The sequence below is a fragment of the Lontra canadensis genome, unplaced genomic scaffold, assembly GCF_010015895.1.
Source record: "Lontra canadensis isolate GAN:19392208 unplaced genomic scaffold, GSC_riverotter_1.0 scaffold41, whole genome shotgun sequence".
NCBI lineage: Eukaryota > Metazoa > Chordata > Mammalia > Carnivora > Mustelidae > Lontra > Lontra canadensis.
This window is the reverse complement of record NW_022631035.1, coordinates 14,274,668-14,300,437: the sequence shown is the minus strand read 5'-3', so window position 1 is coordinate 14,300,437 and position 25,770 is coordinate 14,274,668. Positions and strand designations below refer to the sequence as shown.

The following is a 25,770-nucleotide window of genomic DNA, read 5'->3' as shown; positions in this document are numbered from 1 at the left end:
AAAAGCACATTCTCAAATGTATGAGCCCCCCATCTGCTGTACCCGTTAGTCAGCATCGTAACTAAGCAAAAATCTAAGAGTCTGTGTGTCTTTTATCTAGACCTTGAGAAGGTGGCTCCTTGTGGGGTTTTCCTGTCAATGTACTGTTAATTCCATGCCAAAGGGATAAAAATGTGAGAAGCAGATCCTACTCAGCATTTTTAGTTTGGTCAAAACAATACCATAATTTAAATTTGTGGTCAGAGGCAGTCATTTTAAGGTACATGGGAATGTAAAGTCCCAGCTTACCCATTCTAGGCATCTAAGGGGGAAAAAATTAACCTTCATTAACTATCTCACGAATTTGAAATATTTACCAAATCAGACAAACTCTGGGCATCAGAAGCAAGATCTTCTACAAAGAGAAGAATTCACTACTAGGCAAATCAATATTGTATTATTTAAGGAAAATACATCTCAAAACACTTTAGGAGCACCGTGTCGGCTGCAAAATTAATCGTCTTATTAGAAATAATTCAGACTCTGTGATTAAAGCAGATAGACCTCCTAGGGCCCTTAGCATTGCCCACACAATGCTGTCTGGGGCTGCAAGTTGAAGGAGAAGTTTCTGGATAATGATTCTCTTCACAGAGCATTTTACTGTGCAGATGAGCCTGCCCTACAGGTCTGGGTCAGTGATGCTTTCTGGGTAATTGATGCTGTGCGCCCCACCGGCAACACCGAGGTCACAAGGCGCTGAGCAGAGGTGGGGATGAAAACAGGGAATAATCCCCTGAAATCCTCTCTGGTCCGGAAGCACTTGCCCGGAAAGTCACTCAACATCTAAGGCTACAACACATCTAAGCTGTTTCTCAAAGACTAGAGGGAGAGGTTGGTTCCCCAGGGTTGGATTAGTAAATTCATACGGCCCCTTACCCTTCTTTGCCAATTTCTCCAACCTTCAGGGCTTCAACAAGAGGCTCTTTACCTAGTTTGGTCAAATTCATTTTGGTCTCGAGAGTCATCAGAAAGGACCCATTGTAGGACATTTCCAAATCGATCCAGAGTCCTGGAGAAATGGTGAAAAAACAGACGTTTTTTTTTCACCCCAGAAAAACATGACTATAGATGACAGTATAAAAATATGTATTTTAAAGTATCGAAGTAGGTATCACATTGAAAATCTGTAGATTTATATCGCCTGACTACCCATGCGTGCAAGAGGAGGTCCTCCTGGAAAGGGTTCAAGCGTTTGTCGACTTGCCAACACGTGAATATCCATTAAAACGGGGAGCTCAGTGCACCTGTGAGTGCTGGAGGCGTCCTGTTCTCTGGGTTCATTCTCACATGTAGTAGGAAAATACAATCCCACCAGGAGGATGGCTTGACCCAGGGCGAAGCCAGGACAAGGCCTGCTGATTCCCAGCCAGTTATGAGGCAGAAGAGAGATGCAGAGACCTCACTGAATGCTGGGCTATTCTTTAAAGACACGTGTGAGAACCACTGCTTTCAAATGATCTCATGGTGGGGGAATGGGGCACAGGAAATGCTTCAGACTGAGCTCAGGATGATAAGGAGAGGGACAAACATCGTTAGCACCCTTTTCTTTCTGGAAATTGCTTTGTAATGCACAAAAGAATTCACATTCAAGCCCCAGAATTACCTGGATAAAGTAGGGTAACCTCTTGGTAACTTAGTTTAAAACTCTGTTCTTGGGGCGCCTGGGTGGCTCAGTGGGTTAAGCCTCTGCCTTTGGCTCAGGTCATGATCTCAGGGTCCTGGGATTGAGCCCGGAGTCAGGCTCTCTGCTCAGCAGGGAGCCTGCTTCCCCCACCCCCCCCCGTCTCTGCCTGACTCTCTGCCTACTTGTGTGCTCTTTCTCTCTAATAAAATAATAAAATCCTTAAAAACAAAACAAAACAAAACAAAAAAAGCGCTGTTCTTTACAAAAGACACCAGTGTCAGTGAGCTCGTATGTAAGAGGCTCTCAGCCTTGTGGAATTGCACTGGGATGGGCCACCGACAGAAGTGGCCACTGACCAGAAGGTCACAATGCCATCAGGGACCATCTCCCGACCTTCCACACCAGGACTCTGGAGTTTGGGGGTAGAACATGCTATGCCGTGAGTGTTCAGACTCAGGGTTCCATAACACTTCACGGACTTTCAATCAACGTGGGATCCCTCAAGTGGGTATTTAAATGTTTATCAACTTTATAGATCCTCATAAGATGCATGACAACATCGAAAAGGAAGCAGGAAACTAATTTAAAACCATCGTTGACACACAGCAGGATTTTCAAGCAATTACTGTAAATAACCAATCCCCCATTTGGCCACCGTTTCAGATGAAAGCTCTGCTTCACCTCAAGAGGCACTAATGGTGTAATTCCTCACTAAAGGCGGAATGAGTCCCATTTTGTTTTCAACAAAATTCTTTTTATCATAATTGAAGGTAATTGTTTTCCACAAATGATATTAAGTGATATGCAGCTCAATGCGACTGTCTTGTTTGTATCAGCTCACAAATCTGTTTTATTTCTTGCTTAAATTAATAAAAAGTCATCAATTAACTTGCTCTTCAAAGGTACTGTTACTGGAAACAAAGGGTACATCGGCTTTAATGAAGACAGTCACCAATCACTTCCGGTGGAAAGGGAACAGGGCAAAGGCTAGATATGAACAGGCTTTAAACTCAATATAGATAGAACATCAGTAAAGAAGATACTTATTGGGGCGCCTGGGTGGCTCAGTTGGAAGAGCAGGAGACTGCTGATCTCAGGGTCATGAGTTTGAGCCTCACATTTAGTAGAGATTATTAAAAAATAATAAGTAGGGGCGCCTGGGTGGCTCAGTGGGTTAAGCCTCTGCCTTCAGCTCAGGTCATGGTCTCAGGGTCCTGGGATCAAACCCCACAGTGGGCCCTCTGCTCAGCGGGGAGCCTGCCTCCCCACCCCCCGCCTACTTGTGATCTCTTTATCTCTGTCAAATAAATAAATAAAATCTTAAAAAAAAAAAAAAGAAGATACTTATTACTGTAGAATATCTCCACCTTTTTTTAACTTGAGAATCGATGGGCTCCGACTACCTGGCTGCTGTCTGTATTCAGAAATAACTTCTGAAAATCCTGGTCAGGTTTCTAATAAATATTAATAGTATGTAGTGCCTTTGAGGATTGTTCTAATAAAGGCACCAGAATTTTACTTCTTGTCAAGTAGGTGGTTTTGATTGTCTGTTTTTTAAATGAGGGGACAAGGCTATCGCTTAGGGCGCTGCTGGCTTACACCCCGGTAACTGTGACACACCCCCAGGGACGTGTGGGCCAGCGCCCCCTCTGCCAGGAGCTGAGGGGAGGCAGGCAGAGGGAAGGGGCATGTGGAGTGCTGTCACTCGGACCAGCGTTTGAGCTCCACTGGAAGTTTCTAGACCTCTGTTCACCAGCCTCCTCATGAGCACAAGAGGCACTGCACTGCCTCTTCATGGGGAGGGCTGGGTCCTTCCAGCCAAGGCTCTTCCCTCTCTCTGCTGTCATCAGCCCACTTCCTTGCCTCCAGGACTCTCTGTGCCCACCTAGCTTCCTGCCGTTGCCATGGCAGAGGGGGACCAAACCACAGGAGGCCGCTGGACCAAGGGGGCACCGGGCAGGCAGAGAGCCCTGTCTGGGCTGGGGAGGGCACAAAGCATGCACCCTCTGATCAAGTCTCTGCGTGAGGAACGGGGTCTGATTTACATCATTGTATGCATCCCAACAGACCCACCCCCATGGCCTTGTTCAGCCCCGGTTCTCAGGAAGAATCGGAAGAAATCAAGAATGGCTTGACAACTTTTGAAAACAGATCTCAACTGCAACCATTCCAACAAATTACTTTACTATGACACGCCTGCATTTAGATGAGGGTAAGGAGACTATTTTAGCATTAGGTGCAAAGAAAAACTTGCTTCTGTGACAATGATTCAGCGAGCCAAAGAGCACCCCGAAAACCCTGCAGCACACACAACCTGGCGCTGAGACCGAGCGGTTATGTAACGGGTGAGTCAGGAGGCACCTGCCTGTGGGACCGAAAGATGAGATTCACAGCTCCTGGGGAGGCGGTCTTCCCATTGCGGACGAGCACGTCAACAGTGTGAGGACGGGGACACACGCGGCTCCACGAGTGGCGTCCGAGCTCGGACCGAGCTGACTGCGGTTCGTCTATGGGAATGTGGTCCCAGAGGTTTTTCTTTTATGCTCCTGACAAATGTTAAGACTCTTTTGTGAGGCATTTCATTTGAAATGCTGCTTTCTGTAACCATCTGCTCTTGGTAGCACTCAAGGACAAAAACCAGAAGTTGAGCGGGATAATTTTTTAAGCCGCTCAACAGGAGGAAGGCCGTCAGTGCACGCAGAGGTTCTCCAGAAAGACCATGAAGACAGAGGGTCTCAGTGAGTCTGCTGGGGCTGCTGTAACAGCTTATATAACAGGCATTTTTTTTCTCCCAGCTCTGGAGGCTGGAAGTCCAAGATCAAGGTGCTGGCCATTTCAGTTCCTAGTGAGAGCTCTCCTCCTGGCTTACAGAAGGTCACCTTCTCACTGTGTCGTCCTCACATGGCAGACACACAGAGCCTCCTGACGTCTGCTCCTAAAACCCATCATCACGACCCCTCCCTCATGAACTCATCTAAACCTAGTCACCCCTCGAAGCCCAGGTACCACCATGTTATAGGTTAGGGCTTCAACATCTGAGTTCAGGTGGGGGGGGACGGAGGGATGTTGAGTCCCTAACAGATCTCCCCTGCCCACCCCCCAAACACACACGAGGTGAAGAGTGGCAGCTGATTACCACCAAGTCTCTATGAAACCAGCACATCATTTGGCAACGTGGGGAACACACCGACAAAGACAACTTCAGTCGATTTTCATGCCAGGAGCTGTGAGGAGCTCAGATGGTGGTTTTTCCACTCTTCAGCTGAGGGCAGGATTGGTTACCATCATCGCCACTCAGAGGAAGACTGCAGCAGAAGTTACAGCCTGCTCCACCCAAAATGTTCCTCGAGTTCTCAGGGCAAGACGTCCGAGCAAACCCTGAGGTAAATCCCCACCCTCAGCCACCTGATGCTCGAAGATGAATAAAGATGGCGGGGACCACCTGGGGCAGACTGGCCATGGCGCCAGGAGAGATGAGCATGCCTTAGTGTGCGTCACCAGGGACAACTAGACTAAGGGTCCCTCAGCCTTCCCTGGTGTTCTATTTGATAGATGCCACGGCCTCAGGAACAGTCCAACTGTGGCCCCACAAACCTAATAATTTCACTCAGGAGCCCACTGTTTTATTACCACTAAAATAGCAAAAAGGCATCCGTCTCACTGGAGTGGGCTTAACAGGGTACCTGCCGCTTAGAAGGGGTAAGAGAACCCAAAGCCTTGCCCGTCTGAGCTGGGCCCTTATCTGCTCCTCCATTTCTCTCTAATTGTAACTATTACTGGTTGATTTTTCACTTTGAGAGGCAACATTTGGCATCCAGAGAACAAACTTCTTAAAATGGAACATTTAATAATATATGACCAAGAACAGATGCTGGGAGTTAGAGGTTCTGGGAAAAGCATACCAGTGATTGTTTTGTTCCTGGTGCCATACTGCTCGCTCATGTACCAGAAAACTAGCAATCCCTGTATGTCAATGTGTCTTTTAGGACAGATGCCATTCTGTCTGCCTGAAATGTTCTCAGAAACAGCTCCACGTCTCAAGACTGATTTAGTCGCAAATCAGAGTCCCCTCTCTTGCACCCCAACCAAGTTCCCCCAAAACAGCATTTTTCTCCTTCTCCGCGAAAAAAGTCCTTTTCCTCTCTGCAACATGATCTGGTTAGACTGCGTGGGCCCGCTCTGTCAGCACTGAGCCCCACGGTCTGGCCCTGTCACGGTGCTCAGCCCTGGGCTGCTGCTCTCCTATTTGCTCTTCAAAAGGGCCCAGTGGAAGGAATGGGCAGGTCCCAGTGGTTCCAGTTTTCTGCAATACTCAGTGGCAAAGTCCCTTCAGTCTCAGCACTGGATAAAGGCACGAGGCACTAAAAGTTAAGGTCCAGAAGACAAGTCGCTGATGGGGGACACCATCAGTCACGGCCAAGCGCATCTCTGAAAGTGGACCAGGTTCCTGTTCCTGTGGGACACGGTACTCCTGCCACAGAAGCCAACACCTTCGTCAAAACTCAGGCTGTTACTTGGGTATCTTGAAACAGGGTATAATCAGCACAGCACTCTGTCTGTGGGGGGCGCTCAGTGTCTATCTGCAGACCTACAACCGTGCGCCAAACGTCGTGAAGACTAAACGAACTGATCTGAACCCGAGGGGTCACAGAGCACACCTGTGGTTCATCCTGACACTGGCTGACATGCTGCACGCACTGCTCGGACTCCCCTGGGCGTCTGCGCCCACTGTGCCCCCACACACGGCCTCAGTCAGAGGTGCGCATGGAGCGAGCAGGGCTCAGATGAGGCACGAGGCACGCAGCCAGTTTCCAAGGGACAGATCTTCTCTATCTCCCAGCCACCTGCCTCTGGTGGGGAGTGAAGACGAGCCTGGGAAAGGCGGTCATTCAACCTGAGACACCAGCTGTGTGTCCTGGGACTCAGGCCCATGGTGGCCAACAGGTGATTTCAGAACTATAAACATTGCTCCTTTTAGTGGCAAGGCCTCAACACCTGAGAATGGCCTTTTTCTTTCCATTTATTCCTGTAAAATGGGTCAAATGGGCACCATACCCGCCCACATTCTAAAGTCTCCAGGGGCAGCAGCGCAGGGGCCACAACGGGTGGTAAAAGTAACAGAAGCCAGCACTTATCACACTGGGCTTCTAGGAGCCTCCACACACTCACTCACTCAGTCCTCAGACCAGCCTAGCCTACAGAGTCCTAGTCTCCTCCCTGGAGAGAGAGGTTAGCGGGGTGGAAAGAACCTGCCCCAGGCCCCAGAGCCCTGAATCCCAAAGCCTGGCCCTAGAGCTATGCTCAGAACCACAGCTCATTCCTCATCCTGAGGATGGAGTGATCCAACCAGCTCGCCCGAATAGCCACCCTCCTCCATTTCCCCAGCCACATGCCTCCAAAAAAACCACACAAGTTAGGAAACACTTAAGAAAGAAAAGGGGTATGTGTGCGTGTGCATGGGGGGGAGGGATTCCCCCAGGAGGTGCCTCCTCCTAGTGCTGTGGGAGCCTTATTCTACGGGCCTGCACTTCCCCCGCAAGGTAAGCTCTGCTTCTCAGCATCAGTTTTAGCCAATCACTGTTGATTTTCATTTCCTTCAAAGAAAAGTTTACCTTAGAGCAATGGAATCCAAAACAGAACATTTCCTTTACATTTATTTCTGTTTTAACTACCACATGCATCCTTTGTTGACTTGGAGAAACCAAATTTGATCAAACTTTTAAAACCCACAGGCTTTATGTCTTTTATCACTCCTTTCATAACATTTCTTCCCTTGTTACATAAGCAGGCAGATGTCTAAAACTTGCCCTGAAAGGAGTGAAATAAGCCTCAAATGGATTAAAAACTGGCAAAGCTTTGATCTGCGTAGTGAAATGTCTTGCTCCAGAGGAAGAGGAAAGAGACTTAGGCATTTGGTGAATTTCCCTCAAAGCCTGACAAAGCTGCCCTGGGAGTCCGCAGAGTTCAAAGCTACAGGGGACACTTGTGAGATGCGGCAAAGCCCAGCTGTGGCTTCTTTCTTGCTAGAAATTTCTACTAATTCAACAAAGGACAGAGATAAGAAATTGCTAACACATTAGGAAATAGAGCATGTCCACATGTTATTTACTTTCCTTAAGCCTGACTCTGTGGAGGTACATGTTAGCTGATCATTTACCAGCTCGTTACAAGTGAATCCCTAAAGAGGCAAAGAACAAAGGGGAGCCCAGAGCCCGCCAGAGCCAGAGGAAGAAAGGCAGGCACCCCGTCGCATACAGATGAGGTAGAGATCCTAGCCAGGTACTCAACACATAAATAATGCATCTTTTAAAATTTCACATGTGGTTAAAAGAACTCTAGCTAAACCATTTCCAGATTATCTTTTCTAGTTTTACCCTCAGTGCACCAGAAATTCGCCAAATCCAGGAGCTCATAGATTTATCAAAGTGTAGACAGGATCCAGGGGTTACAGGTGACCTCAACATGCAGATATTAGACTTTTGGATTTGTAAATAACACTCTGGTCTATCTCTGAAATCCACGGAATGTTAAAAACATGGAAATAGGGGCTTGCTGTCAGCTGATATATCGCTAAGGAGATAATCAGAGCTGCTAATTGTAGGGCTAGGAAAAAATCTCTGTATTTACATCAAACACAGAAAATGATTTCACCAAGTATGATTTAAGAGCTATCCAATGCAGTCACACAGAGACAAAAGTAAACACTGCAGTCTATAAATTTATAAAGAACACTTACTTCAAAACAAACGTCACTCTTGGAAAGTTGTAAGTATTTCCTTCCGTACCTTATGAGGAATGACGTTCCAGTTTAGGCGGAAAGAGGTACACGGGGAAAGGAATACTCTAGAAAAGAAGTCGACTGCTTCCACGGTGGGGAGATTTTCCTGCCTGTTCACGGACTATTCTGGCCTGTCTGGCCCACGCCTCTTTTCACCCCACTCCTCTGTATGAAATTTTCCATCATGGTCCTTTTAAAACCACGTGCCACAAAATACATGTAAATCTTCACGTCATAATTTACTTAAACTCTATACATCCTAATCAACTCTTCTTGCCCCAACCCACCAGAGTAGGTATAAATACTGTGTCAGGAGAGTGTCTTCAAAATCAAACCTGAGCACCTTCCCCCAGCAGAGAGCTCTACTCTCAAAATATTGCTGACAACATCTGTCTTCATTTCTTAAACATGTCCTGAGCATCTACTAGGCGTGGGAAGGAAGGCAAGATGTAAAACATGAAGGTCAAAGAACCTGCAACCTAGAAGTTGGGGCAAGGCAAAGGTGTGAACGTGGATGGAGCAGCAGCAGCTCCTGGTGAGAGATGAGGGCTGTGGGGGGCACACACACGAGGCCATGAGGGACGGGGGCTATTTTCTGAATCACACAAGAGCCCAGCCCCGTCAACAGGTACATGAGCATGTTTGGGCTGGGGGGACTGGCAGGGATCTGAGAGACTAGAAGAGTTAGGAGGGGGATCTATTCCTGATCTGTTGCCCATCAGTTGAAGGCTGTGACTGTTCCCAACAAAAGATAATCAACATAAGACAGATGCTTAAATTGTCCCCGACCCCCTCCCAACACAAAGCTTCGGTGATCCATCTGCAGTGATGGAGACATTTTGACCTGCGCACAAATGGTCAGTTCTCTGCTCGAGTTACCTTGGTGATCAACATAAGGCTTGAAGGCCTGAAGGATTTTTGGCACAGCCACCCCCATGTCAAGTTCCGTCAGAGTTAGTTCATTCATAAAGTAGGGGAGCTGGAGGAGAGAAGGAAACAATGAATGAGATGTTAGTAACCTGGTCAATGTTAGAATTCAGCATCCGCTCAGTAAGAGTCAAGGTCAAGGTTTTGGGGACACATTCACTTAACTGAAACTTACTGAGCATGTATCGCATATTAAGCATCATCCTACAGAGAGAACTGTGGGCAATCAGGCAAGGTCCTTGCTCTCACGGGGTTTTTGTTGGAGAGGCAGAAACGGGTAAATAAACGGATAAATTTATTTGTAATCTTATTTATTATAAACAAGTAAATAAATAAATAAGATAGATAGATAGATAACTTGAGAGAGTGATTAGTGTTCCAGAGAGTAAGGCAAGTGGTGGGACAGAGGGAGCCGGGGTGTAGGGCGGGGTGGCTATTTTGACCAAGGAAGTCGGTGAAGGCTTCGGTGAAGAATGCCGTTGCTGGAGGACCTGACTGGGGAGGTAGAGCGAGCCATGCTGGTCAGGTTAACAATGCCTGGAGCTGGCCAGAGTATGTGGGGCAGTGGATCCCTCTTAGATGACGAGTGAGGAGTTCAGAAATTGCTACAGCATGTCTGACAGGCAAACTCACAATATTTATTTAAATCCTTGGGAAAAAAGAGAATCACATCCTTTGACCCAGTGCTGGACATTTTCTGTTTGCCCCCAGCCTAGATCTGAGTTCCCCTGAGAGGCTAGTTTATGCAAATTACATGGATGGGCTCTCCCGCCCTCTGGCTTCTGGTTGCTTGGCCAATGGGAAACACCAATGGGCAGGGAAGATGGGAGGTAATGCGGAAGAGTGTTGTCAGGTAGTTGTCCCCTCCCTCTCTTGAAGGCCATGGCTCCTGTCAGACAGGCAACCAACCTCCACACGGCCATGCTGCCCAAGGTCTGGTAACTCCTTCCCACTTTTGCCCCTACAGGGAGTACTAACAGCTCCCACTGCTGCCAGCTTTGGTCCTACCCCAGCCCTTTCAGTTTCTCTACATTGGCCCACATATTTATAAATCTTTCCTTAATGAACTCTCCTCTCAGGTGACGCTCCTTGAGAGTGCCATCTGTTTCTTGCTGCGACCCCAACTAATACAGTGTCGTAGGAACTGCTCTAAAGGAAATAACTTGAGTATTTATATCATGCTTAGAAATTTCTACTTTGCCTCAAGACTACAGAATTAATTCATCTGTTTCTTTCACCTGAATTTAGGTATGTGTATATATTGTTATTTTTTTTAAACCTGTGGTCCATTCCCCATTTCAGTATAAGATATAATTACAGATCCACCTTAATTTTTCCCCCCAATGGCTTGTCAGGCGTCTTACTGAACACCCAATACTTTCCCTACTAACCTGCAGCAGTGTCCTTAAATATGAGATTCCCACGACACTCGCACCTGTAATGAGCACCCTGTTTTTCTACCAGCATCAAACTGTTTTTGTTTTTTTTTTTAATAAATATATGCTGAACATTTCCCATAAAACGAGGCAGCATTTAGCCAGGCATGGATTTAATGCCTATTTTGGCTGGAGCTCTTCGGTTGTCAAAGACATACACTTTGCCGATCGATTCACCAGAGAACTCCCTCTTTGCTTTTCTGCAGGGGTGGGTCGGTCAGTTACAATGTCTGTGATGAACAGAACGTGACCAAAGAGTACTCAAATGCACATTGTGAATTGGTAGTTGCTGGGTTTGGAAAACCTTTCTCTAAGCCTTGAATGTTACGTGGTGACTGGCCTCCCAATCAGCCCACAGAATGTTACTTGGTCAAGAAAGTAGCCAAATTCTTGAACCCTTGCCCCAGACTGTCTATTAGTATCACTTGAATACCCAGTAAGTCAGGGGCCTGCTGGGTTCCTGTGGGAACAGGAGCGTGACACTGAGCAAAGGGGGCGAACGCAGTGATGGCATTCCCGGAGCCCTGTGCCACCTCCCAGCCCTCCCATCCTGCACCCTGTGGTCCCTACCAGGGCAGAGGAGGGACCCAAGACAAAGAAGAGACTGAGGAACCCGGGACTGGGACAGACTCAGCAGGGCTGGGCTGAGCTCTAATCACCAGTAGGTAGAACAAGGGCCTGCTTCCTACTTCTTCCCCTGGGTGCCCGATTCCAAAATTCTGGGATACCTCTAAGCACCCTTCCCCTCCAAATCACAACTGATTTGAATCAAAACTCTCAGGACCAGGCCCTAGTCTGGTCAGTCTCCTTCCTACTCTGCAGGGAAAGGCAACGAAAGGTCACTCCTGCTCTTTTCAACCAGAAATTCTCTTCTTCCCATCCAAAGGCACCACAGTAAGACGAGAACCCACTGCATGTTCTTTAACCTCCTGAGTGAACCCAGCTGGACACTCAGGTGTATAGAACATTCTCAGGTTGGTGGGAGGAACTGCTGGAAGCTGTCTGCAGTAGTAACATTTGCTAACACAGGGCACAAGAGCCCTGACGACTGACAGCCCCAAGGCGGTGTTGGGAGGGGCTGGCTGAGGCCAGGAATGTACTTGCTGTGGGGGCAGAAACTCAGCTTGTTTTAAACCATCCCTGGGCATCAGATACACACACAGCTCTGCTCTTTCACACCATGAGTCACTGTCACATGTGAGGGTGACAATCTGAGACTGCAGGGCAAGGCCAGCAAAGAGTTCTCCGTATGTCAGGCCTTCAGGGGAAACCAGGGGACAGGGGAGATCTTTGTCAGAGCGGACAGCTCCGGCTCCTCCAGCCATTCTGGCTCTTGCACTGGCCATTAGCCAACACTCACTACTAGGTTTCCTTCTTCCCAGAATACTTGGCTCTTAGTGATAATAAGAGTCCTTTTGGCAGGGGTGGCGGTGGGTTGAGAACCAGAGTAACAGCCTGTTACCTATCTCTTCATTCCATTACATCCAGGGTCTCCTCTGGTCTCGTAGGGCACTGAGGTCAGGGTGGAGGTGTGAGACTGGTGACAGAGGGAGCACAGCCCACTCCTGGATCCAGGCCACTTGTCTCCATCCCCACCTTCTAACACTTCTGACCTCTGTTTTAAGTCTGCAAACTGAAAAGCTCACATGGCCAGCAAAGGGGGAGAAGAAGAAAATACAAGACTTTCCCTCAGCTTCCTTTGGGATGAAAGAAGCCACCGTTCTCCCAAGATGGCAGAGGTTCCATGGGCTTCCGGCACCTGAGGGAAGCATGACACGCTGCCCTACCCCTGTCTGTTTTGGAATGTGTGTAACAGGAACAGGAGTGTCCCGTCTGGAGTTGAGGTGTGCCCTGCTTTCTGCCTCCCCCTGCCGGGACCCCCAGCCCTCATGGTCAGGAAAGGGCCTGCAGCAGTCTTTGGGAAGAGAGGAGCGCCAACCCTGCTTGTGTGTTTTGACCCAGGAATTCATCAAGCTCTCCATCTTTTTCCAGAAAGGGGGAGGCGGTAGAGTGCGCCCCAGCTCGGCTGCTTGTCTGTGAACAGGGGAGGGTCACTGCCGCTTCCTGACCACCCGCCCCCGCCAGACCTGGCTAGCAGAGTGCATTCTACCCTTGATCTTCCTGAAAACAACAGGCGGAATCATGTCAGCAGAACCCTCCCAAATCTTTGCCCCAAATTCTGCCTCAGAATCTGCTCTACCAGCTCAGAGCGCAGACTCTCCTCTTCCTCAGGGGTTAGGAAAAAGAGGACACCGGCCTGCAGCTGGCAGATAGACTTGCCAGAGCTTGACTGAGCCCTAAGGGGCTTGATTTGTCACCCAAAGGAACGATCCAAAGCCACATCGAAGCTCCTTCATGCCCATATTTTCCTTCTAATATAATTTTCCCTTAGCTCACAGTTTCCTAACCTGGAGACCTTGAACCCTCCGAAGTCATGGGCAAAAGTCTGCATCACTGTGCATTTTTCTAGGGAAAGGATCCATTTGTTTCTGTGTCTCAAAGGTATCTATGACCCAGAAAGATCCGTGGATTTAAGCTGCTGACTGTGCAACTTCATCTGGGGACCAAAGGAACTCTTCCTTGGCTGGGTCTTTCCCGGGTCAAAAACTTACTTCTACGTAACCTACCTGAGGTCTCTGGGTTGGCAGAGGTGGTACTAAATGTGTCATTTAGTGGCCATCGTGAGGAATATTTATGCAGTTTAAATTTACTTCCGAGTGGGCTTGATCAGCACCAGGACTATTGTTTTTCAGCAAAGACAGAGCCCAAAATAAAATACCATCTGGCCAGAAGTAAAGGTCAGGCCCAGACACATTTAGAGTGCCGTGCTAACTTTCCCGGCTTTGAGAGGGAGCACGACTTGGGAAAGAGGTCTGGAGTCTGGCACTTTACTCAGCAGAGATGTTGTGGCCCCCAGACTGTGAGGCTGGGTGGGCTCCTGAAGTACACTTTAAGTTCCTTACTCATTTCAAGATAATAGAGGTCTACATGACAAACCAGCTACAAGAGCTCACATTGTCCCAAATCAGATTCTGAATTATCACCGAGAATGGCTAACAACTGGCTAACAACGAGGGCAACACCAAGGAAAAAGTAAACAGGAACACTCACTGAGTCCCTAGGTACGGTGAGTCATACGGCCAAGGTCACAGCTCAGGTATGTTATTGTTCTCATGTTATATGCTTTAAACCAAGTTATTTTTCAGTTAGGATATAATGATACAAAACTTCTAAATCAAGACATGTGAGGAACCGGAAACCTCTTATGTGGAAAACGATACCTTTATTTTGCTGAGTTTCATTTGGATTTTCTTAGACACCAGATCAGACCAATATTTCTCTCCTAAGAAGTCCCAAAACATTCTTCCCAGCAAGGCATTCACCCAGGCTTCCCGTTCTTCCTCCTCAGAGGGCGGGGCCTCTGGCAACTGGCAGAAGAAAGGAACCAAAATTAGCTGGAAAGCAACTGGAGAACAAGACAGGTGCTTATTTTTACAAAGTCACTGAAGGTCCCGCCCCACAGAGAGGGGCGCCCACGGCAGTTGTATTCCTTCCGTACAAATTACCAGTCTCATGTTATGTCAGTGATAGAAAAAGGGAGAAACAAAAGCCATCACCCCAGATAAAAACTCTTCTTTGTTTTCTTTTCTTGCCAATCGTCCTGTGATGGAGCTAGTATTTCACACGATTAGCTTAACCAGATTGCCCTGCCTCCCAAATGAGCTTGGTACCCACTTCTGATTCATGGCACCTCTGATCAAAATCTGCCTCTCTTTCTTCCAGCTGACAATCCCTGGACATGCAAGTGTCAGGCTGGTCCTCACAGTGTGGCCCCAAAGTCTCCTGTGGCCAGGACTCTGACGGTCGGCTGTGAACTCACAGGGGCGAGGGGCAGGGGCTACTTAAAAATACAGGTGCCTGGGCCCTACACCCAGAGACACTCATTTAAGTGGGTATCAAAATTCCCAGAAGCGCTCTCACAGATGTAATGAACAGGTGAGGCTGAGAACTGCAGCCTCGGATTAGAGAGAACCTGTTCTCAGGAATTCTGTGAAAATTCCTGTAGCTGTTCGCCCCAGTCCCAGCCCGGTGACATCCCCCGGGGCCTCCCCTCCACCAGGGACAATCTGTCTTAAACATCTAACATGGCCAGTGTGAGCAAACCTACGTTCGTCTCTGATTTCCCAGGTTACTCATCAGATGAGGGATTCTTGCCTGGAGAGGGCCCCGAGGGGTGAAGCAGGAGACAGAAGTGGGCAGTGATGGCCGCTGAGTGTGGGGCAAGCCACCTGGAAGCTCGGGGAATGCTTGCTGACCACCACGTGGGTCACTGCTGCTGCTGCTGACCCCGTGCCAGGCCCTGTGAGAAGACCGCTTCCCAGGCTGCTGGTTTCCATCTTATGATACCCCAGAAAGACGGAACCGTGACTTCTATTTTAGGGATGAGGAAATGGACGTGGAACCATGCAGTGTCCTGCCTGAGGCCCCTGGTTCATCAGCACAGCCTGACTCAGAGCCTCCTTCTCCCTGATCTCCACCTGCTCTGTCCTAAGGGAGGAAGGAGGTGGCGGTGGGATAGGCACCTGGTGTGACAGATCTTTCCTTATGCCGAGGTCTCTAATTAGACTTAGTCCTCACAGAAACAATTAGCCTTGGAAAGCAAGGACCAAAACAAAACAAAACAAAAAAAAACCCAAAACCAAAAAACCCAACAAACCTAGAAAAGCAGATATCAACGAATTGTTTACCCTTTCTCTTCCTTCTGTGGTTCGTACAAATGCATCTACCCTGCCCTCATGGGCTGCCTGCAGCTGTAACACATATCAGACACCCTTGTCATCTCCACACTTTTAAGTGTGTGCTCATGCCTGCTCGATCTCTGGTGGGCAGCCGTGTGCCCAGGCCAGGGGAACTGTACCCAGGTGGCCTGGTGCTCATGGACTTGACCCTCGGAGATTTGATGACTTCCGAGTACCCCAAAGGTCTATGGCACATTCCCGTGTGTGATTTTTCTGAAGCCTGGAGTTTGGAGGTCTGAAGCGGTCGCTGAGCTTGCGCCGGGGCTCCTGGACTGCCCAGCACCCACCTGTCCACTAGTCTTCTCAGAGCATGCGCCGTCTCTCCCTTTGGGGGTCTGGGAGTTTGCCTGTGGTTTTTAATCTAACGTTATCCCGTGTAAGGGGAGATATTTTATGTTCTAGGAGTCCTTCAAATTCAGGTATTTTCACAGGTCTCCCTTATGTATGTTGGGGAGTCTCTTTAAAAAAAAATTAAACTCCGGTTTAAAAAACAATACATGTTGGTCATTCCATTTCAGAAGACATGGCTCTCCCTCACTCATTTCAATGGCTATACAGCACCTCTATGCTCCCTAGTGCTGTACTATCTTTTTATATTAACCAAGACTTTTAAGATTTTATTTTTAAGCAATCTCTACACCCAACGTGCAGCTCAAAGTCACACCCTGAGATCAAGAGTCGCATGCCTCCCCCCCGATGCAGCCCACCAGGCGCCCCTCACCCAAACGCTTCTACCACCAGGTCCCGGATGCAAGAGCAGATGTCTGGGATCATTAGGCACTTGTTCATGTCACAGGCAGTACGTGTTTCTTAGACTCACTTTTCTCTCTGCCTGAACATCTGCGCCCCACCCTCTGAGGGGATGTGGTCTAGCGTTTCTGAGGTTATAGTCTTTGAGTCACATCTGATGGTCTACACAATCTTCTGAGTAAACACCCATCCAAGGACAATGCTCTCCTCCCCCAGGTAGCTCGGTAGTGCCAAGCTGTGGCCACACAAAGCAGCGCGTGTCTTGCTTTGATCTGGAGGTAACCCAAGAAAATCGGTCACTTTCCCCTCTCAAGAGTCTACCCTCTATTAACCTTTCTTTACAAACCCGGATATTCACAGCAAGCAGGCTGAGCACAAAATAGCAAGAAACAAAGGCTATTTCACAATTTATGTCCAAGCCAAAGACATATGATGTGGAAACACATTTCTGAAATAACTGACAAGCAGGTTGTTTTTTCTTTTCAACAGTTCCTTCTACAGGCTTCTTTCCACAGACTCGTTGGGAACAAAGAAAAACCCAAGAGCAGCAGAACACTGACAATGCATCAAAGCAGCTTTATGAACAAAATCTGGATTCACTGGGCTACTAGAAAGAACTCACTTCCAATGAGTGTCAAAAAAATTTGAGAGCTTAAAGAATAAATATGCCTATGTTTCCTAACACTGCCATTTGCCTGCAGGAAGGAATGTGAGAAGAATATTCATTTCACCATTTCAACTATATAGATCCGTTTAGATAGGGTACCTTTCTCAAAATGGCTTCCAAAAAAAGGTGTAGAGAGTCCCACAGCCTGAAGCTGAAGGAGCCTATTATGACTGTCTGAGTAGCTCTTGGGATATAGTTTAGGAAAAGCTAACCTCCAGAGGAAAGTACAAATTTACTTAATTTTTTGGTGTAATCTTTCCTGCAACAAATGTGGTACCAGGGTTCCACAAAGGACTGCTGGGTCCAGGAGAAGGCACAACTGAAGACCCTTCCCCCAGGTCTGTTACCTGTTTCCCCAATTATAAAAACAGTACATATTTATTGCAAGAAATACCCATAATCCCACTATCCAAATATAATACATAAAACATTTTCCTCTGTTTACTATCAGTCTTTTTTCAATGTATACATACAGAACTTGAAAAAAAATAAAATTGGATCACGTTAACATAGTTTTGTATCTTTTTTTACAGCTTTATGGAAATATAGTTCATATAACACACAATTCACCCATTTAAAGAGTACAATCTATGGTTTTTATCATATTCACAGAGTTGTGAAGCCATCATCATCAACTTTAGAACACTTGAATTACCCCCCCAAAGAAACCTTGTATCCCTTAGCAGTTACCTACCATTCTTCCCCAACTCCATCCCTGCCACCACTGTCCCCACCACCCCCACCACCAGGTGCCTACCAGCCCCAGGCAAACTAATTTATCTCTGAAAATGCACCTATTCTAGACATTTCATATAAATGGAATCATACAGGGCACCTGGGTGGCTCAGTGGGCCTCTGCCTGTTCAGCTCAGGTCACGATCTCAGGGTCCTGGGATCGAGCCCCAAATCAGGCTTTCTGCTCAGCATGGAGCCTGCTTCTCCCTCTCTCTGCCTGCCTCTCTGCCTACTTGTGATCTCTCTCTCTGTCAAATAAATAAATAAAATCTTTTTTAAAAAATGTAATCATACAATATGTATTCTTTTGGGACTGACTTCTCTCATAAGCATAATGTTCTCAAGATTTAGCCGTGTTGTAGCAGGTGTTGGCACACTATTCCTTTTCATCGCAGAATAACATTCTATCGTGTGGATATACCACACTTTATCCACTTATGACGGACGTTTCAGTAGCTTCCACTTTTGACTACTGTGAATAATGCCGCCATGAACATTTGTGTACAAATTTTTGGGCATTAGTAGGTTTCCACTTCTCTTGGCCAGACACCTACAGGGGGAGCTGCTAGATCGTATAGCTGTGTTTACTTTGAGGAACAACCAAAGCGTTCTCCACTGCAGCGGCATCATTCTACCTTCCCACCGCTAACACACAAAGCTTTCTCCACATCCTAATACTTGCTATTACCTCTTTTATTCTAGCCATCCTAGAGGTTGTGAAGTGGTATCTCATTACAGTTTTGATTGCATTTCCTGGATGAGTAACGACTGAGTATCTTTTCTAGGCTTATGGACCGACCATCTGTAGGTCTTCTTTGGAGAAATGTCTGTTCAAATCCTTTGTCCATTTCTTTTTTTTTTAAAATATTTTATTTATTTATTTGACACAGAGGGGGAGAGAGAGAGAGAGAGCGCGCATGCATAAGCAGGGGGAGTGGCGCTCAGAGGGAGGAGGAGAAGCAGGCTCCCCGCTAAGCAGGGAGCCCAATGAGGGGCTTGATCCTAGGGCCCTGGGATCATGACTAGAGCTGAAGGCAGACACTTAACGGACTGAGCCACACAGGTGCTCCCCTTTGCCCATTTCTTAATTGGGTCATTTACCTTTTTGTTATTCAGTTTTAAGAATCCTTTGTTTATTCTAAGTACTAGTATATAAGATAAATGATTTGCAGAAATTTTCTCCCATTTTGCGGGTTGTCTTTTCACTATCTTAATGGTATTGTATGTAGTACAAAAGTTTTTCATTTTGATGAAATCTATTTTATCTTTTTTTTTTTAAGATTTTATTCATTTATTTGACAGAGAGAGAGATCACAAGTAGGCAGAGAGGCAGTCAGAGAAAGAGAGAGGGAGAAGCAGGCTCCCCGCCGAGCAGAGAGCCCGACACGGGGCTCGATCCCAGGATCCTGGGACCACGACCTGAGCTGAAGGCAGAGGCTTTAACCCACTGAGCCACCCAGGCTCCCCTATTTTATCTTTTTTAAATTTTTTTGGTTGTATGTACTTTTGGGTGTCTTAACTAAGAAAGCTTTACCTAAGCTCAAACCACAGAGATTGACACCTACGTTTTCTTCTAAGAGTTTTATAGTTTCAGCTCCTACACTGAGGTCTATGATCCTTTTGAGTTAATTTTTGTGTATGGTATGAGGTAGGGGTCCAACTTCATTCTTTTGCCATGTGGATACCAGTTGTTCCAGCACCACTTGTTGAAGATTATTCTCTCCCTCCACCTCCCTGCTCCTTGAATTGCCTTGGCACTCTATTCTTGGTCCTTTCTAAAATGTTAGCTTAAATTGGCTCTATGGCTTCATATTTTTTACTCACTGTACGAGGAGCACTTTCCAAGTCTACTTTTAAATGTTTGAAAAGGTGACTTTGCTCAGGAAAGGGGAAGCCTTGGAAAAACACTCCGCCAATTAAGATTTCCTGGTTTCTGTTTGATTCCTATTTGCTTTCTTAGGGTTCTCATGTTCTGATAACAGCAAACAGGGAGTAATATCTCATGATCCAGTTTATGGGTAACAAGATAATTAGTACAACTAGAAATAATGAAGACAGAACTCTCCAAACCTGGGAAGCCTACATTATCTCTAAACATTTAGGATCTTCGCTGGATAAAGAACATGGGAAGTGTGTGGCACAATCTGAGTATCAGGGTCTTGCACCTGCCTGGGGCACAGACATAGCCCAACCCCACCGATGGTCCTCTCTCCTAGCCAGGCCACTTCGGAACTAGCAACCTCCCTGGCCTCATACCCCTGAGCAAATCTGCAGGCAGCCTGTGCGGTCTCCCTTCCTGAGGTGACCACACTAGGGGTAATACTATGCCACCTTTAGACATTTTTAAAAAGAGAGTTTCCTCTTTAAAAAAAAAATTATTTTATTTAAATTCAATTAGTTAACGTATAGTGTTTGAAACTTATAGTGTTTGAAACTTTCGAACATATATGTTTGAAACTTATAGCTTCAAAAGAGAGTCTCCTTATTTTCTTATTTTCTAAATTACTATTAAAATCTCCTCTTCTAACCAAGAAGACTACCTTGACAAGACAATAAAGCTCTGGTCTCTTCTGCCAGCCTCACGGTCTCTCAACTATTCTGAAGGGTGAGAAAATGGTGCCAATACCATAGGGGTTTGGTGATTCGGAGGCTTGCACAGCCTGTGGCAGTGGGACAAAGCAGTCACAAGGGCAAGTCAGGGCTCAGTGACTGGTCACTGAGCACTAAACATCTGAAGAATCAGGCCCTTCCTCCAAAATAGTGACTTTATAATTCCAATTTTGAGCTCCAAAGTGGTTTCAATATGCAGAATCCCCTGAATATGTTTTTAATTATTATAAGTAAGAATAATCACCAAAATTATTTCAGCATTGTTTAACACAAACCTCATCTGCATTTACTAATTACATCCTGGGTGTTTTTAACATCAGTCTGGCTCCTGTGCACCAGTGGCCCCATTCTTGTCCAAACCTAGTTTAGCACTGGGTGACATGCGAGAAAGGAGGCCCAGTGGGCAGAAGTTGCCATTAGACTTGGAGCCCTCAGGGTAAGCGATGCTTTGACCATGGCCTACAAGAGGCAGCAGCAGGGGAGAGAGGGGAGAGGAGAAGCTGAGACAAAGGCTAGAGCTGTGTCCCAAGCTCCCTCTGGGTGAGCTCTGGCTGGTGGCCAACACTGATGGTGGGACAGTGTCACTTGAAGAGATGTCAAAGGTTCATTTGTGTCTCTGAGCACTAAAGTGAGTTTCTCTTGGACTTATGATATCAGAGGTGATATGGACTCTAAGAAATAACCTGGCCTAGTCTTTGGCAGGAAGGATGAACACTACTGACCACATCCAAAGGGTCCACATTTGGTGACCCTGTGGGGAAACAGGCACTCTTACTACTGGTGGGAATGAACACGGGTGCAACCCTTACAGAAGGGAATGTGATAATACCTAACAAATACCTAACCTTGAAGATACACTGCCAATGGCACAAAAATACAAGTTCACAAATTATTCACTGCAGCATTATTTGTAATTGCAAAATACTGGAAACCTAGATGCCCATATGAAAGGAGAATGACTATACTATGAAACATCTGTACAATGGAGCAAGTCTGGCAGCTGTTTAAAAACAAGAGGAGGGAGAGGCCTCTATGAACTGATGTGGAGTGACTTCCAGAATGTACCAGGAAGCGAAAAAAGTAATGTTCAAAAGAGGATCCATAATATGCTATCATTTGACTGAGGCAGAAGGGAAAATAAAGGCAGAAAGGATAAACCAGAGACTAAGGAGACTGGCTTACTTCAGAGGCATGAGTGGGAATGGCATGGAAGAATAGAAGAAATAGGGTGGGAGAGACAGCCCTTTCCTGAGAACGTCTTTGTCCAGCTTCGATCTCTGCAACCACATTAATGTTCCACATGCACAAAACATAACAAGTTAAAAATGGAGGGAGAATGTCCTCGTGTGTTCAAACAGCAAAGTTAATAAGAAATAAAATTAGTTAAAAACTGCCTTAAAGGGACGCCTGGGTGGCTCAGTGGGTTAAGCAGCTGCCTTCAGCTCAGGTCATGATCACAGCGTCCTGGGATCGAGTCCCACATCGGGCTCCTTGCTCGGCGGAGAGCCTGCTTCTCCCTCTGCCTCTGCCGGCCATTCTGTCTGCCTGTGCTCGCTCTCTCTCCCTCTCTCTCTGACAAATAAATAAAATCTTTAAAAAAAAAAAAAAACCTGCCGTAAAGCGTGAAGAGTAATCAAAGTAGCGGAGGAAACTGTAGCAGATATTCCATTCCAAAAACAGTGCCACGATATTTCCCACCCCAAATGTTCTTCCAAGAATTTGCTACTTTTTCAGCAAGGAGAACCTCTGCCCCTCCCCGAACCTGGGAAGGTGTGCTGACTGCTCCAATAGAGCCTGACAGAAGTGACGTCACTTTACTTCCGAGACTAGGTCATAAAAGGTGCTACGGTGTCCGCCTGGCTCTTTCTCGAGGGAGACTTTGCCGAAGGAAGCCCAGGCCACATGGAGAAGTGAGCTCCCAGCCAGCAACCAGCATCTATCTGTGGGCTGGCCACGGGAGTGAGGCATCGTGGGAGCAGCTCCTCCAGCCCCCCCAAACCCACCCCTCGGAGCCGCCTCAGCTGACACTGTATGGAGCAGACAGAAGCCTTTACTGCCAAGCCTGGTCACGTTACAAACAGGTAAGCAAAATGAGCAGCTGGTAGGGTTTTAGGCCACCACTTCTGGGGCTGTTACGCAGTAATGGTTAACTACAACAAATGCCCGTACCTTAGTCAAGACCGTCTCAAGCAGCAGACCACCCCTGAGAGGCAGGACACGGCCCACACATGCTTCAGGCCACGTGGATGAAGGATCCCAGCACCAGACCTCACGCACCTTCTTCCAAAGCCCCCTTTCGAAGCGCACGGTTCTGGCTTTCTGGTTTCCTAGCCCACACAGACTAGAATGGTTACATTTAGGGTAGGGGTGGGGGAGGGGGATAAGCACTCAAGGAGAAGCAACTAGAAGGACATATACCAACAGCAGCCAGCTGACAATCGAGAGAAACTATGCAGAATCTGCAGCCTGGGGTGGCTCTCTCATGGGGCTGAAAGGCCTGTGACCTCAAGCAGGCCTGCATGACCGACAAGCCTGAATTTCTGTTTGTTTTGTTAAGTCCTTAAATTATCAAGATTAAGTCCTCTCTGTCTACTCTGCCTAAGGGGGTCAGGAAATGCAATGTGGTTTTTAAAGATTTTCATCAGACTTAGAAAAGGAAAAACATGTTTTGGTGCTTAAAGAGGTAAATGCCAAGGACTCAGAAAGGACGTTTGCACTAGAGAAGCCCCCGGGGGGACAGGGATGCTGGGTCGAGGGGCTGGGTTATGGGCCACTGGGGCCTCCCAGCGCCTCCTGGGGCTTCCAGAAACTCCAGCGTTGACACGACAAGCACATGCAACACACACTGAGGACATGATTTTCTAAAACATGGTTTTGTTTTCATATTTTTAACTTAAGGAACTCTTTTAAAGAGCAAGCATTTCATGAAATACACTGGTCTACATGGCTCCTCCTGACCTCCCTCAATGTGATGAGAGTCCAGATGCTGACAACCCAGGGAGAAAAGGGGTTTGGGGTAGGGGGGTTCACAGGTGGTAAACAGGACATTTCCAGAATAGTTTGGTATTACCCAACTCCAGCCTAGAGGAAGGCCTACCTCCCACCCTAGTTGGTTACTTAGGTCAGAAGGTAGAGGCAGTGGGGGAGGGGCCAGCAGAGCCAGAGGGTCTCTTTGGGCCTGACCAAGTCTGCTGGATGAGGGTTCGGGACCTCCTCCCCACTGGAGAGGATCAACGGAATGAATCAAAGCCCGCAACGGGTTAACAGCACAAGGAAGGCACCCAGTGCTTCCCATTAAGAGCAGAGGTACAGCCACTGGAAGAGGCCAGACACTCCAGTAGGGAACTGGCTTTGTATGCATGGGCTGGCTGGGTGCTAAGAGGGCGAGTGCGGTAGTGGCAGACGGCCTGACGGCCAGCACAGCTTCCGAATGCCCACCAAAATGTCAGTGGTGGGAGCTGGGGGCCTGCGAGTATCATCTGGTTTTACACATGCCACCACTTGGTAACTGTGAAATTAAGCTACTTAACCCGTGTGAACCTGCTTCTCCACTGACAGAGTGGAGAGAAGAGCATCTCATCTGCAAGGCTGCTGAAGGGGGCAGAGGCATTCTGTTACAGGGCCTCACGGAGGCTGGCACATGGCAGCTTAGTTATCTCACTGCAGATGATGCTGAGTCCACGGCCAGCTGGTTACGCTGTGGGAAGAAGGCTCATGGCAAATCTTCAAAAGCCCTGGACATTGCTAATGAGTCTGAGAATTTGAGAATACAAAGGTAACTCGGGAATCCAGCCTCTATTACTAACGATTCTGAGAACTTTCCCACTGACTGCCCACTTGCTCGGGTCAAAGGTTAGGAGTGATCTTTGGCCCCTCTGGCTCTCTCACGTCCCACACATAATTCACCAGCAGATCCAGCCCTTCCCCTCCGACACAGATCCCGAGCTGTTCCACCACCTGCTGCTGACCCTCATCACAGCCCCATCGCCCACGGCCGGAAGCGCCCCCCACCTCCTCTCTTCCTCCTGCCCACTCTCCATAGACAGTCACTTTTAGACTTAAATAGATCAACATGACTCCCTGCTCAAAACCCTCCCAGTGCTTCCCCTCTTCCTCAGAACTGACCCATGAGGCCCCACTCTCTGTCCCCTGCTCACCGTCACCACACCGGCCTCATCATGGTTCCTTGAAAACTCCAACCACATCCCTGCCTTGGGGCCTTGGCACTTGCTGGTCCCCTCACCTGGAAGGCTCCTCTCACACCCTCATAACCCCCATGGCTCACTTACTCACTTTGGTCAGAGCTCTGTGCAAATGTCACCTCCTCAAGGAGGCCCTCCTTGACCACCACTCTAAAACAGCAGTCTGGCCACCTTTCACCCTCTCTTACTTGGCTTTAATCCTTGCCACCACCAGCTGTTTTGTTTCTTTCTGTCTCCCTGTTGAGAGCACAAGCTCCCTGAGGGCAAGGCCCCTTGTCTGTTTTGTTCATTACTGTGTCCCCAGTGCCTAGGGCAGGGCCTGGTACACAGGAGGCGCTCGAAGTGCTTCTGTAGGCAGAAACGAGTTTGAGTAGAAAAGCAGAAAAGCCGCAGCCCAGGCAGCCAGCTTTACCTTCTTCCCAGTCGTGGGGCTGCTCTCCGCACTCTGCACTGGGCTCCTTTGGGGGCTTCGGTTTTCTTGGGGGACACACCTGGCCATGTACACATTGTAGTCCAGAAGCATCTTCTGCCGTACGCCGCCCACCAGCTCCTTCTGCTTCGGCTGGGACATGATCTCCTCCACGCTGCCTTTGCTGCTGCTGCGGCTGTGGGTCAGGTGCCCCGAGGGGCTGCTGTGCCTGCTGTGCGAGGGCAGGACCCCTACAGCGGAAAGGGGCCAGCTGTTAGGACGCAAAGTCAATGGAACATCGAACAAACTTCACCAGGCTAAGTCGACAACCAACGAAAATGCTACCAAACGATTGTTTAAGAAAATAAGGTTATAGGGGCGCCTGGGTGGCTCAGTGGGTTAAAGCCTCTGCCTTCGGCTTGCGTCATGGTCCCAGGGTCCTGGGATCAAGTCCCACATCAGGCTCTCTGCTCGATGGGGAGCCTGCTTCCTCCTCTCTCTCTGCCTGCCTCTCTGCCTACTTATGATCTCTGTCTGTCAAATAAATAAATAAAAATCTTTATAAAAAAAAATTTAAAAAGAAAAAGAAAATAAGGTTATATTATAAAGGTACTTCCTATCCTGAAAAATACCTTCCCTTCTAATAATAGCTCATTTTTAGAACAGTTTTTAGTCTTCTCTAAGACAATTCAGAGGAACTGAAAGCCATGAAGTTCGTGTGGTAAGTAAGTACCTTTTTTTTTTCCTGGTGATCACTTAGGGTCAAATACCGAGCTGCCGCACCCCCAGACAAA

At 47.6% G+C, this 25,770-nt stretch overlaps 1 protein-coding gene across 3 annotated transcripts in view; it reads right to left on the bottom strand.

The window, feature by feature from the left end:
• TEX2 (testis expressed 2) overlaps window positions 1–25,770 on the bottom strand; it is a 59,823-nt gene that overhangs the window by 12,254 nt on the left and 21,799 nt on the right. For 2 of the 3 annotated variants that reach the window (XM_032870839.1, XM_032870840.1), the window contains exons 4-7: window positions 24,980–25,227; window positions 14,086–14,232; window positions 9,321–9,420; window positions 916–1,048 (exon numbers count right to left, since the gene is read on the bottom strand). In XM_032870839.1, the coding sequence (XP_032726730.1) occupies window positions 916–1,048; window positions 9,321–9,420; window positions 14,086–14,232; window positions 24,980–25,227 (628 nt within the window). The remainder of the gene's footprint in view (window positions 1–915; window positions 1,049–9,320; window positions 9,421–14,085; window positions 14,233–24,979; window positions 25,228–25,770) is intronic. The other variant, XR_004384182.1, reaches the window with a different exon arrangement.